This window comes from Heliconius melpomene, chromosome 2 (assembly GCF_056956725.1).
Source record: "Heliconius melpomene rosina isolate 202511_hmr_F chromosome 2, ASM5695672v1, whole genome shotgun sequence".
Taxonomy (NCBI): Eukaryota; Metazoa; Arthropoda; class Insecta; order Lepidoptera; family Nymphalidae; genus Heliconius; species Heliconius melpomene.
In genome coordinates this window covers 5967479-5982282 of record NC_140390.1, presented here as the reverse complement: position 1 = coordinate 5982282, position 14804 = coordinate 5967479, and the positions used below count along the sequence as shown (strand labels likewise).

The 14804-nt window shown below is 32.0% G+C and overlaps 2 protein-coding genes across 2 annotated transcripts; both read right to left on the bottom strand.

Moving 5' to 3' along the window:
- Positions 1–1361: 1361 nt before the first annotated feature.
- LOC146540584 (retinaldehyde-binding protein 1-like) lies at positions 1362–5368 on the bottom strand. The gene is made up of 6 exons (XM_085201131.1): positions 5189–5368; positions 4636–4786; positions 3352–3466; positions 2621–2755; positions 1962–2175; positions 1362–1648 (listed from the first exon to the last, which is right to left on the bottom strand). The coding sequence occupies exons 1-6, from the start codon at positions 5349–5351 to the stop codon at positions 1497–1499; spliced, it is 930 nt and encodes a 309-aa protein (XP_085057257.1). The 5' UTR covers positions 5352–5368; the 3' UTR covers positions 1362–1496.
- A 1821-nt stretch (positions 5369–7189) lies between these two features.
- On the bottom strand, positions 7190–13417 carry LOC146540583 (uncharacterized). Its single transcript, XM_085200918.1, has 6 exons — positions 13231–13417; positions 12563–12713; positions 12181–12295; positions 8386–8520; positions 7881–8094; positions 7190–7464 (listed from the first exon to the last, which is right to left on the bottom strand). Exons 1-6 carry the CDS (start codon positions 13391–13393, stop codon positions 7313–7315), a joined length of 930 nt encoding a protein of 309 aa, XP_085057044.1. The 5' UTR covers positions 13394–13417; the 3' UTR covers positions 7190–7312.
- Between the last annotated feature and the right edge of the window lie 1387 nt (positions 13418–14804).

Genomic DNA, 14804 nt, shown 5'->3' with positions numbered 1-14804 from the left:
TAAATATTTCCTTCAGTGGGAATCGAACCCAGAACCAGTCGCGTTTACAACCACACTTTCCGCCCCTGCGCCATGAATGCCAATAAAACTAATTATACCTATTAGAAAATTATTTGTTATAGTAAATATAGGCTTGAGTACTTAAATAATAAACTATAATTAAAGATAATTTATAATATGTTTATATATTTAATCATTATAATCTTCATCCCAGCCTTTTCACGCCTCTTGCTGGACGTAAGGTCTCGTTTCAAGATGCCCTCATCCAACGGATTCCAGAGACCTTGTCAGTCTTGCACCTTTCTTCCTATCTTTATTTTTAATTTACTTTACCTTTCATCTCTAATAGATTTGTTTTTATTTCATTTATTGTTTTAGCTTTGTGCTGGTTATATTTACTGCAAGCAGGGTAAACAAAAACAAAAGAAAGCTTGCGTTAAGACACTTTATTCATCACTTTTCGCCCAATTTTTCAGATAATGCGTGTTGAGTTGTCTTCCCCTAAGCCTCGACGTGTTTGTGTATATTTTTTTATATATATTTTTATCTATTTTTCTTTATTTAATATTTCTAAACTTTTATCTATTTAAGAAAACTAACACAATTTATATGATCATAAAAGCTTGTCGCGTTAATCAAAATTTAATTAAATTGAAACTTAGCAGATTTTACATAATTAAATTAGTACTAGTTAATTTACACAAGTAAATCGCGCGACAAGCTTTTATGATCATATAAAATGTGTACAATGAGGTTATGAGTTGATAGTTAAAATTTAAAAGACAAATTTTATTTTCTCCTTTTTGAAGCGTTTAAATAAAAGCTTTTTCTAAAAATGATTTTTTGAAGAATATTATGCATAATTGTAATATAAATGATATTAATATTAATTATATGTAATTTCATTGTCATAGAATTATCAATATAACTAAAGCCGTAATAAACCAAATAAGACGTAGAAGCGTACAATTGTAAACGCGGTAGGTTGGTGGTTCGATTCCTATTCGAGGAAATTAATATTTACCTAAATATTTTTATTTACTCTTTCTGAGTTCCGCCATTCAACATGTAATGTCTCCAGAGTTTGGAGTAAAGTGGGGAATGAAAATGTCTTAATGGGAACGGAGTGTTTCAACACTAGGTTCCTTCCAACAAATCCAAATCCAGATATAAGTAATTCATATTTCAGCTCAATGGGGCCCTGGGAATTTGACAATTTGAGCTTGCAAGATTTCACATACGTAGGTACAGTAAATAACTAACACTACAAGTTAAGTAAAAGCCTGTTAAAAGTAACAATAAATAACAATATAATTTATTGAAAAATTATAAAAATAACAAATAAAAAAAAAAACAATAAAAAGACATTATTGAAGTATATTTTATATTTTTGTGTTCCACAACCGGTTTTCTCTAACTCTTCTCTCTCTCTTCAACTTTCTGTTATCCTTCATTATAAAATAGGTTAAGTTAGTAACTCAACACTCAAATTATTATCAATCGACACTCAAAGCTCTAAAAGTTCCCGGAACACCCAAAGCTCGGTCTTCATCCGTCAACACCCTCAAATCCTCATTTGTGGTCGCCTTATTTATTTCATCCATATATTCTAAAAAATCCTTGGCTGTAAGTATATCTAGAAACTCATCTGTAATATAAATTGTAGAAAAAAAATTATAAATAATATGTTTAAAAAAATGCTAGTAGGTTTTTAGAACATTAGAACCTTTCGAGGAAATAAAATGTTTAATATGGGCTTTTCTTTGCTCTGGTAACGAGACTACCTCTCTCTCTCTCTCTCTTTGGTAAAGAGCGACGTTGACGCCCACCACTCAACACGCAATGCCTCCAGAATTCAGCGGAAAGTGGAGAACGAACATGTCTTAACGGGAACAGAGTCCGTTCCCGTTAAATTTAATATAGTCTATTAACTAGAGGCAGCAATTTAAAAAAAAACTTACTATGCAATTCAATTAATGTTTTCTCATTGCCGCCATAATCTTTTGGTAATACGTCTGCAGGCACATATTCGTGTAGGGTGTCCATAGTTTTGTGAACGACGATCCGAGATGCAAGCTTGGCGCTGAACCCTTGTTTGAACAAGCCCACTAGTGCATCTATAGCCTTAGATTGGGATAAAAGGTGTAATCCTTTGATTCTCATACCATATCCTTCCTATAAAGTCGAAATTTTATTATTGGTAATGTTTTAGAGGTCCAGTCCATGTTTTAAGGCCAGTCGCGGCGCAGGGCCCAGTAAACGCGACTGGTTGTGGGTTTGATCTCCACTTGTGGAAATATAATATTTATTTAAATTTATATTTCCATTTTTTTTCGCTCTATTGTTGCGCGGCGTTGAGTTTCGCCACTCAACACACATTGCCTCCAGAATTCGGTAAAAAGTGGAGAACGGAGAGTTTTAACACTATGGTCCCTAGGTCCATTTTTTTACATATATAAATTTAAAATAATCGAATTTTATACAAAACATGGGTAGAGCAAACGCCAGCCAACTTAAATTTGTCAACTTTTATAAGCCATCTTATAATTGGTACGGAACCCTCAGTGGGCGTGGCCGACTCGCACTTGACCATTTATTGTTATTTAGCCATCCCTATTACCTTTATAACATTTAGTCCTTGTCGTAGTTCCGTTAGGTTGTACGCTTTCAATGTTTCCATGATATTAGCCTCGCTGAAGTCTACCACAAGTACCAATCCATTGCAATAATCGTGTGCTTGTATATATTCGCATTGCTATAAATAGAATAAAATTAGATGAAAATTATATGCTTTTATATGACCAGAATAATTTTTTTATGCCTTACAAAGAAAGAAGTGTATATATATATATATATATATATATATATATATACACTTATATATATATATATATATACACATATATATATATATATATATATATATATATATATATATATATGATACACATACACAAATGATCCTTTCTAAGATAATTAACAGTCTTAAGGTACATATTATATCATGAAGAAGCCTGTCGTGGCGCAGAGGCTCAAGTGTGGAACTGTAACGAGCCAGGCTGTGGCCTCAATTCCCACTCGAGGTAACGAAATATTCAAAATTTTTTGTTTGCATCGCTCTGGTATCGAGGCAAAGTGAGATATTGGATTCCACCACTCAACACACAGTGCCCCAAAGTTCGGTGGAAAGTGGAGAACGGATGTGAATGGAATATCTTAACACTAGGTTCCCAGGTTCCATCTGCTTACCGACACCTTAGTGCGACATACAACATGAAGCTATAAAAATTTAATAGTATACTAAAAAATAAATCTATCTATAAATTTAATAGTATAGTAAAAAAGTATTACCAAGAAAAAATACTGATATGCTTGTAATAACCCAATCGGGTAAGTTTTCGCTTCACTTTTAAATACGAATGTCCTGTAATGCTCCTTTGTTAGTTTACGCATAAACGCCCCTCGCCTGAAAAGTAAAGATTTATTTAAAAAATACAAGAAAACTGCAAAAAATAAAGAAGAATGTATATTTATATTAATTAATAATTATTATAAATAATAATTATTATTATACAATTTTATAAAAATGGCCGTTCACTACTCAAGTGATGTTTCTATTAATATGTTTACTTCCTTTCCCCCATTTGGATGTTTTAGAATTTTACTATCTTTAATAAAATACAGGTAAAAAAGTTTTTTTTTAATCTAGAAAATTAAAGACCACGATAAAAATATCTAGACTAAGCAGAAAGCTAGCAAGTTGTTGTTCCTGGCTTAAAAATAATAAAATTAATAGCGTAATCATGCTAAAAACATGTGCACGAGTACATAAACATTATTTAATTACAAGTAAAACAGTTTCATTCTGTATCCGGCACAAAGCAGGGTAATCTGTAGGCAGAGGGAATCTAGTGTTAAGACACTACGTTACCCACTTTCCGCCGAATACGGGAGACATTGCGATTCGAGTGGTGCAACTCAACACCGCGTTCTTGCCTCGACACTAGAGCGAAGAAATGGAAATATAAATTTAAATTAATATTTCATCTTTAGTCGGTTTTACAGTCACACCTCAAACATTATATATAAACATTGTCCTCGGATCACGGATTCGCAAGCACCTTGCACGATAACAACACTAATCTTACTAATAAGATCCCCCCCTCGATATGTCGTGATCTTTGCCGAACCCTTCCCCCTCTAGAGCCTGACATAATTTGTGGTGGGTTCCCAATCACTGATGATGATTTGATGATGATGATTTGATTGATTGATGCGACGGACTATACTTCTATATATATATTTTAGAAATTCAAGCCTAGCTTAGCCAGAGTCCTTTCATCTGATGTATCACAGACCTCCAATTTTGGTACAGAACCCCCGGTGGGCGAGCCCGACTCGCTTCTATCCGGTTTTCTTTATTGCTTTAATTCAGTTTTTTTTTATACCCCAAGGGACTGTAGTCTTGAATATTAATTTTAGCTTCATCAAAATAAAAAGCATACTTTTTGAGAAAAAATTGTCTTGAAAGATGGACAGACAGGCAGACAATAAAATGATCCTATAAGGCTATTGTTAGTGCTTTACAGGACTCTAAAACTGAAATTTGTTATAATATTAAATACAAATACTTACAGATACGTCAATGATTCACATTTCTTTATATCGGGTACTCCAAAAAAATGAGGATATAGCGTTCTGTATGTGCATATTCTGTCCAATTTCAGTTTTGCTCTTTCTACGGAACCTTTGCTAATGATAATAGTTCTTTCTAAATAATCCCTTGCTAAAAGAAATTAACATAAAAAACAGATGATACATCGTAACCGCTATCGCGATTTTTGTGGGTTCGATTCTCATTTGGAGGAATTCTTATATTTAATTTTCATTAGTAACTGGCAGGCAAAGTGCAATATTGATCTAATACACGAGAACGAAGTGTCTTAACACTACACTTTAAAAAAGCATTTTATTTTAAAAAAGTTTATTATATTATATTATTATCCACCAGTTTATTATAAAAAAAGCCGTAAAACAACAGTTTTTGCAAAAGTAAATATATAATGTAATTTCTGTCATCGTATGTAAATATTTATATTAAAATCTCACTCAAAACAACAAACCAAGAAAAAAATATCTTTAAGAGTAAATAGAAATCCATAAGCAAAATATATTTAATTATAATTACGAAAATCTTTTTTTCTAAAATGTGGTTGCTTTTCAATCCATTCTTCCAGCAAGTCGATGGCTTCTTGTATCCTCCCTGGCTTGTCTAAGTTATACTGTTGCCTCAAGAACTGTAACGTGTCAGGATTGAACTCTAGGATGGAATCTTTAGGTATTGATTCCATTGTGCTTTGGTGGAGATGATTTGATCAACTGTTCTTGGTAATAATTTTACAAAGATTTATATTATGAAGAGATGAAGGTCGTCGTTGTCGTCCATTAGCAGCGATACTATTTTTTTATTTTTTTTAAATTTGGTTTCTTTTCAAAAGATGTTCTCTATTAAAAATAATATTTTTTGTATTTAAACAGCTTTCCGGGTCATTTTATGGAGTATATCTAGTCTCATTTGTGATGAAATAATTTTTATCAAACCACATGTAATAGTTAGGTTTATATAATGAATCAAACAGTTGACTTTGACATAAGTCTATTCTTCAAAAACCAAATCAAGGATACGTTCAGCTCATTTTGCAAGAATCTAGGGGCCATCGAGCCATCTCCGATTGAATAGCATCCGAACCGATAACGAAGTTTCCATACATCTCTAGTAAATATCATTGGCGCTAAATACTTAAAGAAATCGAATCGATAACCTTCGACTTAGCACTCAAAGCTAGTAACTACCGTCAGAAAAGAATAAACCTAAATCATTTCGTTTATTGGAAAATATTAACAATTTACGTAAAGTTTTCAAAAACGCCAGTCAATACGTACAGTAATAAAAACAAGCATAAAAATATCGATTTTATGTTCTTCAAATCATATAGTATTATATAAAAATAATATTGTTTATTATTTTAAAAATCAAGAAACCCATTTAGTTATAACGTAAGACGGTCTTTTCGGCCTAGCACGTTCTCGTGATCTTAAGATAAATTGTCTTGATAAACGGACAACAAAGTGACCCTATAAGGGTGCCGTTTTTTTCCTTTTTAGGTACGAAACCTTAAAAAGAAAAATATACACAACGGCAAAATATAGTTTTTGAAAATATGGTAAAAATTATTTTCGGTCATTGCAGTAAGATTAGGGTGCAATTTTTACCATTAAAAAATGACACATTAGAGAAACATGGAATTTTCGTAAAATTAAGTGTGAATACGTAAAGGAAAAGAACAGGCTTTTAATAGGTGGTCTAAAGCTAAAAGAACTTGGATTCTAACACTATTTATACGATCTTAAACCAGCCGGTAAGTTGAAAAAGTTCAGGTATTTTGAATGCATTATACACGAGACTTAAATAATCGATCACGATGTTCCAGCTGTCCAAATTGGGCCGAATAGGCGTTTCTATAGTTGTGTGTAATACATGAGCAAATTCCGACCAGGTCTTGTATACAGCAGTAAATTCTGACGGTAAAAACTGCAGCTTCACCTCACGGAAAGGAAGATACGGAGATGATAAGTATGTGACACATAGGTACGTACGTATTTTAAGTTAGTTTGGGGTCTTGCAACGTTGCAGTTAACTTCTAAGAACATCGGCCAAGATAGTGTAGCCAGAGCCGGAAAGAAGTGCCTTGCTATATCTATCTGTAGAATTAAATTCTGGATAATGTGATGCAGGATATTTAAGAGCCAATCGATTGACCACCAACAATGTCAAGGATGTTGAAGTCCACATGCCGGCCAAGACTTTGCCTACAAAAACCGAAACAAATGCTACGTAGAAAAAATTACTAAAGGAGATGTATTTCTTCTTTCCACAAAACATAATAAGATATGAAAACTGTGTCGTTCTACTTTGTTATATGTTTATTTTAAGTAAAAGTCTATAGTGTGTTATTTGCTTGAGACCATTTCTTTTCCATTATGACTACTTCAAATTCGCACAAAAATAGCAATTTTTTTTTACAGTAATAAAACAAGTTTGAGTCGCTAGTTGTGATATAAAACATAAATAAAGACAATTTATTAATAAATAAAAATAATTTATTATTTAAGTAATAAAAGAAATATACATATTGTAAAAGGTAATTTCATGTTCACTTTACACATCCCATAACCTATTCCATCACAAAAATTATATTTTGTTCTTCAAATATATGTTTTTTAATTGTTTATTATATTTTTTTTTTGTTTATTAATCGACAGCCAAAGCTCTAAACGTTCCCGGTACACCTAAAGCTTCATCATCTTCTGTTAATACCCTCAAGTCTTCGTTTGTATTCGCTTTATGCATTTCTGCCAGATATTCTGAAAACTCCTTCCCTGACAAAATTTCTTGAAATTGATCTATAATCAAAAATTAAAAAAAAACAGATTCATCCCTTTTCCGCATAACAAATTTGAGGGAAAAAGAGTGAAGTTAATTTTTGTGTCACGTGACAAGACCTCTCGTTTCACTTTCTGTCTGAATTCAAGATAATAGTGACGAAAGCCGGCGTAACGTGATCAAGGGAAGCTTTTCCACTCCTCTACTAAATAAATATCTTTTCTGGCTAAATCATTTCCCCAATTCTGAATTGAACCCACTGAGACCTTACCCATCACCCACTCTGCCCTGACTCTGGTGACAACACAATAAGGGTCGTTATGTTTCGCCACCCAATATGCAATGTCTTGAAAAGGAGCGAAAAATAAAGAATGGAGTGTCTTAACTCACTCCTAGCCTGACGAAATACAGCTTGAAGCTATAAAAAAAAACATACCATGAAGTTCTGTTAGCGACTTTTCATTACCGCCATAGTCTCTTGGTAGTGTCTCTTTGGGAACATATTCGTAGAATGTATCTATTGTTTTATGTACAGCGATTCGAGATGCAATCTTTACGCTGAACACTTGTTTGAATAAAGAAACAATTGCGTCTATAGCTTTGGATTCTGATAAAAGATGTACGCCTTTCAATCTCATCGCATATCCTTCCTATAAAATATAATTTATTAATTCTTTTAACGTAACGATGTAACACGGCAGGTTAGGCAGAGGGAACCTAGTATTTAGACACTTCGTTCCCCACTTTCCGCCGAAGCCACACCAGAGCGAAAAAATAGAAATATAAATTTAAATAGATATTTCATATCATCGTGTAGGGGATCGAACCCGCAACCAGTCGTGGTTACAATCACTTTAGGCCCCTGCGCCAGGACTGGCATCTAATACTGTGCCTAATACATGTATTTATTTATAAAACCATTTTTCTCTTTTTTGCTTTACCTTAATTATAAGTAATAGTTGACGTAACTCAGAGATGTTATATGCCTTCAACGTCTCCATAATATTTGCTTCATTCGCGTCCAAGAAGAGGATTAGGCCATTGCAGTAATCGTGGGCTTGTATATACTCACATTGCTACAATTAAAATTAACTTTGTTTAAAATTATATTGTTTAGTCTCTACTTAACACTAATAATATTACAAATTAATTGTAATTAAAGTATCTCTCTTTCTGGAATAAATTTCAAGCCACTAAGATGAGCGAACTGGCATCAACGAAGATCTTTTTATCAGTACGTACAGGTATAGGCCTCGCTATAGAGGTACAATATTTAGAAATCATACTGATTTTCAAAGTGCTTGGTGCTTCCGTCTTATTAAATAAAAGTAATATTTGAATTATTAAATATATATTTGTTATTTATTGCATAGATGCTTCTGCTCTAACCTGGCTGCAGGAAATGTCTGTGAACTTAGCAGAGCATTGTCCAGCAGATCAAAAAAAAATGGAGTTCTCTTCGCATGCACCTGAGTTCTATAGTTCCTGATAGGTTTTATAAATAGTTCTGTCGTTTTTACCCCTGAAAAAGTTATGTAAAAAAATGATCTGCTAACTTCCCTTGGCAGATCATTTTTTTGCAAATAAAAATCGGGGCGAGATCTGCACTCATAGGGATGAATTAAATAGTTCCTGATAATTTTTAACAATAGTTCTGTTAATTTCACGAAGAAAAAAATTTTTAAAAAGAAAAAAGAACGTTCGTTTCGAAAATAGTTCAAAAGGTAAAGTAATTTTTAAAATTAATAAAATGATATTCAGACGCGAGAACTCTTCATTTTTAAATAGACTATAAGTAGTTCTACGATATTTAGCCTGAAAGAAAACCAGAACTCTGAAAAAACTGCCAGCAGAGCATAGTTGATTGTTTGAAATATTGAAAAATGTCCATTTCAACTATTCATATGTAAAGGTACTAAATAATTTATTTCTGAATGTGCTCAAACACGGGAACTCTTGGATTTTGAATAGAATATAAGTTGTTCTATTTTAAAAAGTCAATAACAAAACTAGAACTCCTGTAAAAATGCCAGCAGAGCATAGTTGAAAATTCGATTTGTTGAAAAATATCAAATTAATTTGTTGAGATGCAAAAATATTTTTAAAAAATATTAATATCTTGCTCAGAAGCAAGAACTCTTCATTTTTCAATAGATTATAAGTAGTTTTACGATATTTAGCCTGAAAGAAAACCAGAACTCTGAAAAAACTGCCAGCAGAGCATAGTTGATTGTATGAAATACTGAAAAATGTCCATTTCAACTCTTCATATGTAAAAGTACTAAATTATTTTTTTTGAAAGTGTTCAAACACGGAAACTCTTAAGTTTCTATTAGAATATGAGTAGTTCTATTATAAAAAGCTAATCATAAAACTAGAACTCTTGTAAAAATGCCAGCAGAGCATAGTTGAAAATTCGATTTGTTGAAAAATATCAAATTAATTTGTTGAGATGCAAAAATATTTTAAAAAAATATTAATATCTTGCTCAGAAGCAAGAACTCTTCATTTTTAAATAGATTATAAGTAGTTCTACGATATTTAGCCTGAAAGAAAACCAGAACTCTGAAAAAACTGCCAGCAGAGCATAGTTAAACATATGAAATGTAGAAAAATGGCAAATTTAATTCTTCATATGTACCAATACTAAATATTTTTTTCAGAGTTCTGGTTTTCTTTCAGGCTAAATATCGTAGAACTACTTATGTTCTGTTGAAAAATGAAGAGTTCTCGTTTCTGAGCACGATATTCATATTTTTTAAAAATATTTTTTGTCGCTACAAGTTAATTTGATATTTTTCAACAAATCTAATTTTCAACTATGCTCTACTGGCATTTTTACAGGAGTTCTAGTTTTGTAATTGGCTTTGTATAATAGAACATCTCATATTCTATTAAAAATCCAAGAGTTCCCGTGTCTGAACATTTTAAAAAAATATATTTAGTACTTTAACATATGTAGAGTTAAAATTGTCATTTTTCTACATTTCATATGATCAACTATGCTCTGCTGGCAGTTTTTTCAGAGTTCTGGTTTTCATTCAGGCTAACTATCGTAGAAATACCTGTATTCTGTTGAAAAATGAAGAGTTCTCGCTTCTGACCAAGATATTCATATTTTTAAAAAATATTTTTGTATCTCAACAAATTAATTTGATATTTTTCAACAAATCGAATTTTCAACTATGCTCTGCTGGCATTTTTACAGAAGTTTTATAGTTAGCTTTATATAATAGAACTACTCATATTCTGTTAGAAACTTAAGAGTTCCCGTGTCTGAACACTTTTAAAAAAAATAATTTACTACTTTTACATATGAAGAGTTGAAATGGACATTTTTCAGTATTTCATACAATCAACTATGCTAAGTTCTGGTTTTCTTTCAGACTAAATATCGTAGAACTACCTGTATTCTATTGTAAAATAAAGAGTTCTCGCTTCTGAGAATGATATTAATATTTTTAAAAAATATTTTTCGTCGCAACAAGTTAATTTGATATTTTTCAAAAAATCGAATTTTCAACTATGCTCTGCTGGCATTTTTACAGGAGTTCTAGTTTTGTTATTGACTTTTTAAAATAGAACAACTCATATTCTATTCAAAATCCAAGAGTTCCCGTGTTTGAGCACATTCAGAAATAAATTATTTAGTACCTTTACATATGAAGAGTTGAAATGGACATTTTTCAATATTTCAAACAATCAACTATGCTCTGCTGGCAGTTTTTTCAGAGTTCTGGTTTTCTTTCAGGCTAAATATCGTAGAACTACCTGTATTCTGTTGAAAAATGAAGAGTTCTCGCTTCTGAGCAAGATATTAATATTTTTTAAAAATATTTTTGCATCTCAACAAATTAATTTGATATTTTTCAACAAATCTAATTTTCAACTATGCTCTGCTGGCATTTTTACAGGAGTTCTAGTTTTGTTATTGACTTTTTATAATAGAACAACTCATATTCTATTCAAAATCCAAGAGTTCCCGTGTTTGAGCACATTCAGAAAGAAATTATTTAGTACCTTTACATATGAAGAGTTGAAATGGACATTTTTCAATATTTCAAACAATCAACTATGCTCTGCTGGCAGTTTTTTCAGAGTTCTGGTTTTCTTTCAGGCTAAATATCGTAGAACTACTTATAATCTATTTAAAAATGAAGAGTTCTCGCGTCTGAATATCATTTTATTAATTTTAAAAATTACTTTACCTTTTGAACTATTTTCGAAACGAACGTTCTTTTTTCTTTTTAAAAATTTTTTTCTTCGTGAAATTAACAGAACTATTGTTAAAAATTATCAGGAACTATTTAACTCATCCCTATGAGTGCAGATCTCGCCCCGATTTTTATTTGCAAAAAAATGATCTGCCAAGGGAAGTTAGCAGATCATTTTTTTACATAACTTTTTCAGGGGTAAAAACGACAGAACTATTTATAAAACCTATCAGGAACTATAGAACTCAGGTGCATGCGAAGAGAACTCCATTTTTTTTTTGATCTGCTGGACAATGCTCTGCTAAGTTCACAGACATCCGCAGGAAGCCCTTACTCATGCCTAATTTTTGGAAACTCTAAAACTAGGGTTAGTATTATTGATTTTTAACATCTAGTTACTATTGAAATGAGAAAAATTACCAGAAATCATAGATATAAAGAGAGCAAATAGAAAATACATCGAAAGATAAATTCTTTTACGTTGTGTTACTGCAGCTGAAAAATTGTAATGAAAAATCTTACCCTGAAAAAATATTGATACATTTCCATGAATCCGCTCGGATACGTTTTTGCTGTAGTTTTTATCATGAATGTTCTATAATGTTCTTTTGTGAGCTTAGGCAAAAATGCACCTTTTCTAAAATTTTAAAATATAAAATAAAAACTGGAATAAACTTATAAATAAAATTTCCCTCGCTTGGATAAGGAAGCATAAGCGGGGCGTTAAGTTCCGCTACTCAACTGGAAAGTAGGTATGTATCTTAATAAGAAAGGAGTGTCTTAACATTAGGTTCAAAGGTTGCCTCTGCCTATCCTGCCTATGTGCGTGAAGCTACAGAATAAAAAATAAATTCTGCCCTCACTCTAGACATCTGAATAACTAAATCCAAAAATATTAACTTACATATATGACAATGATTCACAATTCCTCATATCGCGAACTCCAAAAAAGCTTGGATACAACGTTCTGTACGTGCATATTCTATCCAACTTCATCTTAGCTCTTTCTACGGAACCTTTAGTAATTATAATAGTTCTTTCCAAATAATCCCTTGCTAAAACATACATATATTAGTAATTAAAGATAATAAAACAAAATAAACATGAATCATTCTTTAATTAGCATCTTGCAAAATATCATGTAAATATAGTTATTATGAAACTTATATTAGAAATATGTTTATGAAATGAGATAAATGACGCTTCTTTAACCTCATTACATACTTTTACACTTGCAACTTCTAATGTTGGAAATTGAGCTATTAAAAGCAACTTAATTTTCTGTAAAGAAATCATCAATCGAGATTGAGATGTAATCATTCGCTTCAAATTCGATTGACAGAGGTATATTTTTATATTATAGTATTTTATTATAAAATTGCCTTACCTAAGTAACAAAATGATTTTGTTACTTAGGTAAGGTAAAAAAAGGTTTAAAATTGTGAAATATTATTTATTTCCTCTTCTGTCTGATTGTACAAAATTTCCAAAATATATATGAAAAATTTATAACCCAGAATTCTTTATATCAGTAGAAATTTTATTTGAAATATAAAAAAAACATATACTAACAAAAATCTTTTTTTCTAAAATGTGGCTGTTTTTTAATCCATTCTTCCAGCAAGTCGATGGCTTCTTGTATCCTCCCTGGCTTGTCTAAGTTGTACTGTTGCCTCAAGAACTGTAACGTGTCAGGATTGAACTCCAGGATAGAGTCTTTCGGTATGGATTCCATTGTGGGTTAATAGAGACCCTTGCACAAACTGTGTTTGGCGACGGTACTGCCGCTATATATAGTAAAAATCTTCTTTATAAAAGTAAAGGCTGGCTTCCATAAATAGCGTTATATAGTTTTTGTATTTTTTATGCCATGATAAAAAAGAAACAAGCACTATTAATTGAGTTTCCAATTTCATAAGAATTATTATATATGTCAGCGTAATCCTTATAAATAAAATTATATTTTCGATATGCGATCTTCATTGTAATGAAGTAATTTTGAATTCTACAATTTTATGCGATTATTATAAGTTTCGTGAAATGTTTATAATTAAGAAATATTTAATGACGTTTTTAAATGTTACTTTGACTTTAGATATAAAATAAAAGTGAATGGAGTGTCTTAACACTAGTTTCCTTCTGCCTACTCTGCTGTGTGCGGGATAGAGCATGAAATTGTTTTTTTTTTTATTTTCATCATCATCATCATCATCAACAGCTATCTTTTGTCCACTGTTAGACATAGGCCTTCCTCAATTCTCGCCACCACCTCAGCTTTTCGGACCCATCCGCTTCCCGCCAACCTCTTTATGTCGTCGGCCCATCTGGCAGGGGGTCGTCCCACCGGTCGTTTTGTACGGGGTCTCCATTCTACGAGACGTCTGCCCCAGCGGCCGTCGGCTCTACGACAGATATGCCCCGCCCATTGCCACTTCAGCTTACCAATTCTTTGGGCTATGTCGGTAACCTTGGTTCTCCTACGGATTGCCTCGTTTTTTATTTTAATTTATATCAGTTATATTTATTATTTCACAAACTAAATAATAAATATAAAATGATTTATTACATTTTTATTCAATAAATATTACTACATTGAAAAGACAGCATGCGAAATGTTCTTGTTTACTGTTAAAACTTATCAAATCAGCTATATGGGCTATTTTTGATGGCATACCTACTACTCTTTCAGGTTTCTTCTGTTAACACGTATTACCCTGCTGTGGAAGTATCCACTGAACCACTAATTGCCATATATCTTATCTCTAATTCTGGAGGCATTGCATGTTGAATGGGGCAAGCCAACGCCATGTTACCTTGTTTCAAGAGCGAGAAAATGAAAATATTAAAAATTTCAATTCCTCGAGTGGGTATCGAATTTAGATTTTCTTCGATTTGGTGTCAAGGTAGCACGCAATGCCTCCTCTTGCCGGTGGAAAATGGAGAACGGAGTGTCTTGTCCCCTGCCTACCAGGCTATGTACGGAATACAGCTAAAAAAATATTAAAACGTATCCTATACACTATTACATACATATTATAAGATGACACAGTCGTTAAGACTTGTACGAGTATTTTACGAGTCAACAATAACATTATGCATTCTTAGACTTTATGATTCAGGTAAAATATTAATATTTTAATTTTATA

Excerpts from the sequence above, each read along its gene's own strand:
- LOC146540583 (XM_085200918.1), bottom strand. The coding sequence starts at position 13,393 with ATGGAATCCATACCGAAAGACTCTATCCTGGAGTTCAATCCTGACACG. Across the intron at positions 12,714-13,230 it reads TTTTAGAAAAAAAGATTTTT|CAAGGGATTATTTGGAAAGA; the intron begins GTTAGTATATGT and ends TGTATGTTTTAG. Across the intron at positions 12,296-12,562 it reads TGTGAATCATTGTCATATAT|AAAAGGTGCATTTTTGCCTA; the intron begins GTAAGTTAATAT and ends TTAAAATTTTAG.
- LOC146540584 (XM_085201131.1), bottom strand. The coding sequence starts at position 5,351 with ATGGAATCAATACCTAAAGATTCCATCCTAGAGTTCAATCCTGACACG. Across the intron at positions 3,467-4,635 it reads TGTGAATCATTGACGTATCT|GCGAGGGGCGTTTATGCGTA; the intron begins GTAAGTATTTGT and ends TTTACTTTTCAG. Across the intron at positions 2,756-3,351 it reads CATATCAGTATTTTTTCTTG|CAATGCGAATATATACAAGC; the intron begins GTAATACTTTTT and ends TTCTATTTATAG.